This window comes from Habropoda laboriosa, unplaced genomic scaffold (assembly GCF_001263275.1).
Source record: "Habropoda laboriosa isolate 0110345459 unplaced genomic scaffold, ASM126327v1 scaffold816, whole genome shotgun sequence".
Classification (NCBI taxonomy): Eukaryota; Metazoa; Arthropoda; class Insecta; order Hymenoptera; family Apidae; genus Habropoda; species Habropoda laboriosa.
Window position 1 is genome coordinate 2,763 of NW_017101002.1, and position 6,980 is coordinate 9,742.

Sequence of the window (6,980 nt, forward strand, 5' to 3'; positions counted from 1 at the left end):
TTGCCTTACATTTCGCGTCAAAGGGAAAACCGTTTTCGTCCGCGCAGATGCCGCGGCAACGTTTTTTCACCGGGTATTTTTTACGTCGCGGATCATTTCGATGAATGTTTTCATTAGCACGAAATACAGTACGAACAATGCGCAAGTTTCGATAACAAAAAAAAAAAACAAATATATGTTCGAAAGAAGAAAATTTGAAATGGTCGTTACCTCTTTGTTTTTTTTTTTTTTCGGGTGCATCGTCTGCCGCTCTCCACGATCCATTTGCATAATTTCTGCAATTGCGATGTCCACCAATTAGCTAAAATTAACCATGTGCAACATCATCGCGCGCGGTTCCGTCGCCACCTACTCTACCTATACCCCCATTGAGTGGTTCCTTTGATAAATTCCGAATTAATACGCGAATGTCGTCGAACGATAACTGCGAACCACGTCACGTCACTGAACGATGATGTCACAGAGAGGGGAAAAAAAGGAGCAATTTTCGCGTACGCGTGATCGCGAAAGATAAAAGAAGGTATTTCTTTTTTTTTTTTATCTCGGAGGTTTATTAAAGATCATCTGTGGCTGTTTCAAATACAGCGATACACATATGAGCAATTTAGAAGCCAAAGTGGGTAACTCGTCGTGAAATCAAATTTGTGAAAAATTAAGCACCGTGCTTTGACACTGAAATTGGGAGAATATGAAAATGTGGAGTTAGTCATTTTGGTTTCTAAGTGGCTCGATTTAGAAGCCAAAGTGGGTAACTCGTCGTGAAATCAAATTTGTGAAAAATTAAGCACCCCTTTTTCATATTCTTGCAATTTTAGTATCAGAGCACATGCTTGGTGCTTAATTTTTCCTAAATAAAACAAATTTAATAAATTTCATTTCATGGATTTAGTCACTTTGGCTTCTAAGTGTCTAACATATCGCAAACAAAAGACAGCCGACTAAAAACAAGAAAAATTGACAAACACGTGGGTATTAAGAAAATAAAAATGCAAAACGACGAACAAAGCATGCGCGTTTATCTCGCCTTACATCTCGATTATACGCAAAATCGTTGGTAAAAAGGACCCGGAAGACGCGTTAACAGTTATCTCATGTTATTAAGTAAAACAAATTTAATAAATTTTATTTCACGGAGTTAATCATTTTTGCTTCTAAGTGTCTAACATATCGCAAACAAAAGACAGCCGACTAAAAACTAGAAAAATTGACAAACACGTGGGTATTAAGAAAATAAAAATGCAAAACGACGAACAAAACATGCGCGTTTATCTCGCCTTACATCTTGATTATACGCAAAATCGTTGGTAAAAAGGACCCGGAAGACGCGTTAACAGTTATCTCATGTTATCAACCCTTCTAAACATCTCGTTACTTCCACAAGGATACAACGTTACCTTCGTTTTACGAACTTTTCTTTTTTCTTCACCACACTCCCCCCTCGTGTATTATACATAGATGGGTATATACCGAGGGAAATCTAAATCGAATCGCGACAACACATATCCTCTCAGGAAACACTACATACACGCGAACTGGAAATTGATTAATTGACCCGGATTAGAAACGAATCAAAGGCAAATTGCGTGGAACCGCGTTAATTATCGCGTTCAACTAATAAAGATCCGTGTAACGAAGTAATTCGAAACGAAACAAGCTACGAATGTCGAAGGAAGAGAAGAAACGTGTAATTTACGGTAATCTCTATCGTAGAGAATCGGTTTGTTTCGTTTGGAGAAAAAAAGCTGCGTTCCTTGATACCCGTTGCCCTCGACGAATCGATCCCTCGTCAACAGACACGTCTCGTCCACTTAAATTTTTCAACTTTCTCTATTGTACGCGTCCACACACCTCCGATACCTTTCTATCGAGCGAGGATTGTTAAGCGTTACGCTCGCGAAACGTATTCTCCGCTCGCAAATAACGAAAGAGACCAAGGGGATGTCGAAAAGGGCAAGCAGAGTCAGCGCAAATTGGCTGATACACCTACCAATATCATCCTCCTTTTGCCACCATCAAATTGAAAATAAATGGAGATCTGATATTGATTTTTAATGAAATCCTCTCGTTCTCTGCCCGGTTGACAAGATGATCGTAGATACAAGCGAATTTCAGTGACCTTTCGTTTTACCAGTTATGTTACTAGAGATCTCTATCAACGTTATTATCGATCTTTTTCTTTTTTTTTCTTTTTAATAAGATCCCCCTTCCTTTTTCTTTTTAACCCTTGTGTCAGTAACCAGAATTGTCCTCTACTTTATCGTCCAATTTTAGCAGTTTTCTGATAAGAAAATTCTGAACTTGAGGCAAACACGTATAGGAAATGTGCGAAATAAGAACGATCTGGCCGGATATTTCAATCGGAAGATGAAATATTTTAAGTGAGAATTATGCAAAAGGGTACCCGGTTGTTCACATAAGGGTTAATAAATCTCTCTCTTTTTTTTCTCTTCCCGATATTTTCTAGACTTCTAAATCAATAAGAATCGTGAAAACTGTTCACAGGCTGTGGTACTCGTTCAACGATGCATGATCATCCTTGCGATTCTTCTCTGCTATTTTCACGTTCGGAGCGAAAGTGTCGATTGCGAGTACGTATACTTTTCCCTTTTTTCTAATCGTATGAAATAACAGTTGGAGAGAATATTTGTGTTGTATCGAATTACCAGAAGAAATGTGAAAACTAATTGTGTGTTTTTTTATTTCGATAGATTGTATCCGTTTCATCGTACGTGTAGGGGTACAATGTCGAGGAAACGCGCAATGTTTCCGACCGTGTACGGATCAGGCTGCGACGGTAATAAAGGGAACTTAAACTGCATTAGAGAATTCGAGGAAAGACGTCGCATTCCTTACATTCCGCTGTCAAAATCCAAACTGATAATTGCTTTACTCGACGACGTAAGCTATTTGTTCGACTTTCAATCTACCATACCGACAGATAGATCCGAATGAAAAATCTGAACGACAAAACAACGCTGAACGTTTCTTCTTAAATTGTTGCAGGATCTGCAGAAGGATATTACGCGATCTGTCCGTCACAAGTTGAGGAACGATCAAATGGACGAACGAAAATCAGCTTTAATGGAGAACTTTTTGTCAGAATTGGAATCATCGGACGCCTATTAAACGAACGAATTGATCAGAAAATAAATATCTGCTCGGCTCCTCTGAACATTTTTCTTTTATTAACGAAACTCTCGAGATGATGTACCAATATCGCCTACCTTTCTTCAACACTCCACCTACGCGAAAATAAAATTTCCCCGTCGTTTTTCCTCTTTCTCTCTATTTGTCCGACTTCTCTGTCATTCGTGTCTTTCGTTTCTTTCTTTTTCTGCGCTTGATCACAATTGTTCCTTCGTTGTTTCTAACCAAAGTTACAGTTAAACAATTGTATCTACGTTATTAACAATACATACATGTGCTACAGCATAACAAGAAAATACATTTACAATTGGATTGGAACCCCTTGGACAATTCTGTTGAAAAGAAAATCAGTACGAAATGAAGATTTTTTTCAGAATGTCATTGCACAGTTTAAACGATCGATGTATTATACATTATATTACGGTATACGTAGCATAGCCACTACTATCTGGTAAACTCTTGTACATAAATAAATTAAAAACGAGTAACACAGACTGCTTTCGGTATGTTTAAAGAGGGACTATATTTAACGGTAGTTAACGAAATGATTTATCTCTAATATTAAGATATTTCGTACGCTGTTTATGTATTTAAAAATATATCACCATGTACCGAAGTACCGGTAACGTAATTTGCAACAATCTGAATTTTACAATTGTTATAATAAATTATTGTATTTGTGTAATTCTCTTTGAAATTATATCTACAGTACTGTAAACGAGAAGAAGAAAAATAAGAAACTCTAAATTTATATTTAGTAATTTGGTTATCAGTTCACAGGAGTATGCGAATAAAACACAATTACCAACGATAAGAGAAATGAACAAATAAAGGTATAAAAGGATAATTGAACTAACTGAACATTGTCAGTGAGGGAGTGGTGGCTGGATGGTTGTATTATTTCAATTTGTACATTAAGATTTTAAAAAATATTCATTATAAAAATCAACAATGTATAAACAACAAGTATATCAAGAATCGTTTCAAAATAAGGTGTATACTGACAATCATCGATGAAAAATGGAAACATAGAGACGTAACATGTATACAGGTATATTATGTAATACGCAAAACAATTGAAGAAAAATAAACCGGTCCTCTTTCATGAGACAAAAGATACATGTACGATTGATTAATTGCAAATTTTTATTCTTTTTCATCATACAAAATCACGTGTAATCGTTCATTTTAATTTCGCATTCTTGCACATTTAGTTGTATGTAACTTACACGTGCATATTTATATAGTTTTATATTTCCATCGCACAGTGCCGAACGTGTGAGAAGTTTAAAAAGTAACCGTTCGTATTAATCTTATGTGAGAAAAAGTTGAGTTAGAAATTTTTAAAACGTAAATGAAATAAACTGTACTTTATTATATTGCTTAAAAAAATGAATTTGGTTGCAAGATTAATTCTAAACTACAGATGTAATCATACGAAAGTAATACTTTTAAGGTTATTTAAGGGGACACATTGCACAACATGGACTTCAGATATATTTCAAAGAATTCCAAGAGAGTATAAATACTTTCTTCCATGCTGTACATATCGAACCATTGCAGATAATAAAAGTCATCTGCATAATATTCCAGAAATAGAGGCATATGTATCTGAACATAAAATTCTGCATTCGCTATTTGAAAATTCTGTTCATTATAAAAATAATATTATACCGCCTATTACAACAGTACAACAAGTTAGTTCTGAAGAATTAAACCATTTCTACATTATAGATTGGGAATCTCAGACTGCACAGGATATTCTCACTGCTATTAAAAAATTGACATACTGTCATATACGTGGCTCAAGTTTTGAAAAATCACTCTATAATGATATCTTGCAGGCCACTATTCCAAAACTTCCTCAATTCAATGATCAGATGATAAAAATATTCATACAATGTTTAATTACATTATATGATAAAGTAGGTGATGTAAATGTGTATAGAAAACTTTTAAAAGCATTGAATAAAGAATGTGTAAATCGATTTTATCCATCAGATGTTGATGAAATGTTATTATTAAGTGATGCATTTTATCGGCTTAATGACCATGATTCTGAGTATAAATGGCGTGCAATGAGAAAATTATGTTTCAAAGTTCATAAACTTTCTGGAAAAAATTTAGTTCAGCTACTGTTTCTTTTAAATTTGGTTAAAGGAGGTACTACATCGTTCTTAAATATGTTTGAAATTGAGTGCCATCTAGAGGAATGCATGTATGAGCTTAGTGGAAATGAAATAGGTATAATAGCAAGAGGCTTTTTCTTAAATAAAAAAAAAGTTAGAAGTAAAACTTTGATGCCAAAGATATTAATCAAAGTTCAACAATGTGCTGATACTATGGATAGTACTACTTTGGCATCAGTTATGAAACTTTCAAGGTATCAAAATAACTTATTATATAGAAATAAATTTTTACAATAAATATATACACATATATGCATATATTATAGATACAGTGACTGTATACACTGTATACCTGAATTTCAAGATATGCTGAAATCTGTACACAAAAAAGTACCAGAGTTATCGTTAAAGTGCTTAACACATATAGTACATACATGTGCAAGCTTACGTGTATACGACAAAGTTTTAATAGACAGCATTCTTGAAAGGTAAGTTAAGTAACAGAAAAATAACAATAATGTATACATACACATAAATAAAAATGCTTCCAATTCAGAACAGGAAATGAACTGAAATCCATAAGACTGAAAGATATAGAAAGAATTCTTTATGCTATATGTACACTTACTCCTTCCACAAGTTATTATACAGATATATGTCATAAGTTTTTGAATGAAATAACATCAACGTTTCAAACAGATAGAGCAATTGAAATTGAGAAGTAAGATTTTCTTTTCTTATCAAAATTACACTATGTATGATAAATATAAACAATATTAGATATATAAATATGAATTATTTAGAAATTAATGAATTTATCATACATTCAATGTAGGTATTCAGGATCATTGGCACGGATTTTAATATTTTTAGCAGTTAAAGATATATATACACCAGAATTAACGCAACATGTATTTGATCCTGTATTTGTACAAAAAATATATAAAAACAACCTCAAGTTACTGTCAAATGACTTGTTATTTTTACATTGCTGTATTCAGATAGATATGCCTCATTATGAAGGTCCACTTTTTGCAGAAAACATATATGAATATTTAGTAAAGGTACAACATAGCATATGCATTTAAGATTTTGGTAATTAAATATATTAAAATAAAAAGCTATCTTTACTATTATAGACATATAACTGTAACGATGATGTACACAGAAAAGACAACCGTATAAAATTACGGAACGAAGTTGTATTTCTATGCAAGGTATGTCTGCAAAATCATATATAAAATAAACTCTCAAAGTAACAAGAGTATTTAATATGTTAAATCTACTATTCCAGAACAAATTGGGAATAAATGTATACATTGATTACATTTTACCTCATCACAGCCATAGACATATTGTTCTGGGTCTAGATGAAAATAACAAATGTATTGATGTTGAACCTATCTTATCAAAAATGCCACTAGGCACTATTAAATATGTAAACAGTGATGAATTGAAGAAAATAAAATGGAAAGTTTTATATATATATCCCGCACTAGCAAAAATACATGGCTATGATGGTTACAATGGAAATCTATGCAAAAGAGTTAGTCACATTAGAACTGTTGGATATACACCACTTCCAGTAATATCTCAAATTATTGTCTATAGTATTATATTATAAATAATATTCTAGTTTAGATATACTAATGTAATGATTATTTTTATAGATATATGAAACAAATTGGGAGTCCTATACTGAAC

At 33.2% G+C, this 6,980-nt stretch overlaps 2 protein-coding genes across 2 annotated transcripts; both read left to right on the forward strand.

Moving 5' to 3' along the window:
• Window positions 1-2,502: 2,502 nt before the first annotated feature.
• LOC108577730 lies at window positions 2,503-3,231 on the forward strand (the record flags this gene model as incomplete). The annotated part of the gene is made up of 3 exons (XM_017940921.1): window positions 2,503-2,588; window positions 2,709-2,898; window positions 3,004-3,231. Coding segments are annotated over 3 exons (399 nt in total), but the record flags the coding sequence as incomplete, so codon positions are not given.
• Window positions 3,232-4,530: 1,299 nt separating this feature from the next.
• On the forward strand, window positions 4,531-6,900 carry LOC108577731 (FAST kinase domain-containing protein 5, mitochondrial). Its single transcript, XM_017940922.1, has 6 exons — window positions 4,531-5,530; window positions 5,603-5,764; window positions 5,833-5,997; window positions 6,112-6,340; window positions 6,416-6,493; window positions 6,571-6,900. Exons 1-6 carry the CDS (start codon window positions 4,539-4,541, stop codon window positions 6,898-6,900), a joined length of 1,956 nt encoding a protein of 651 aa, XP_017796411.1. The 5' UTR covers window positions 4,531-4,538.
• Window positions 6,901-6,980: the final 80 nt, after the last annotated feature.

Excerpts from the sequence above, each read along its gene's own strand:
- LOC108577731 (XM_017940922.1), top strand. The coding sequence starts at position 4,539 with ATGAATTTGGTTGCAAGATTAATTCTAAACTACAGATGTAATCATACG. Across the intron at positions 5,998-6,111 it reads AGAGCAATTGAAATTGAGAA|GTATTCAGGATCATTGGCAC; the intron begins GTAAGATTTTCT and ends CATTCAATGTAG. Across the intron at positions 6,341-6,415 it reads TATATGAATATTTAGTAAAG|ACATATAACTGTAACGATGA; the intron begins GTACAACATAGC and ends TTACTATTATAG.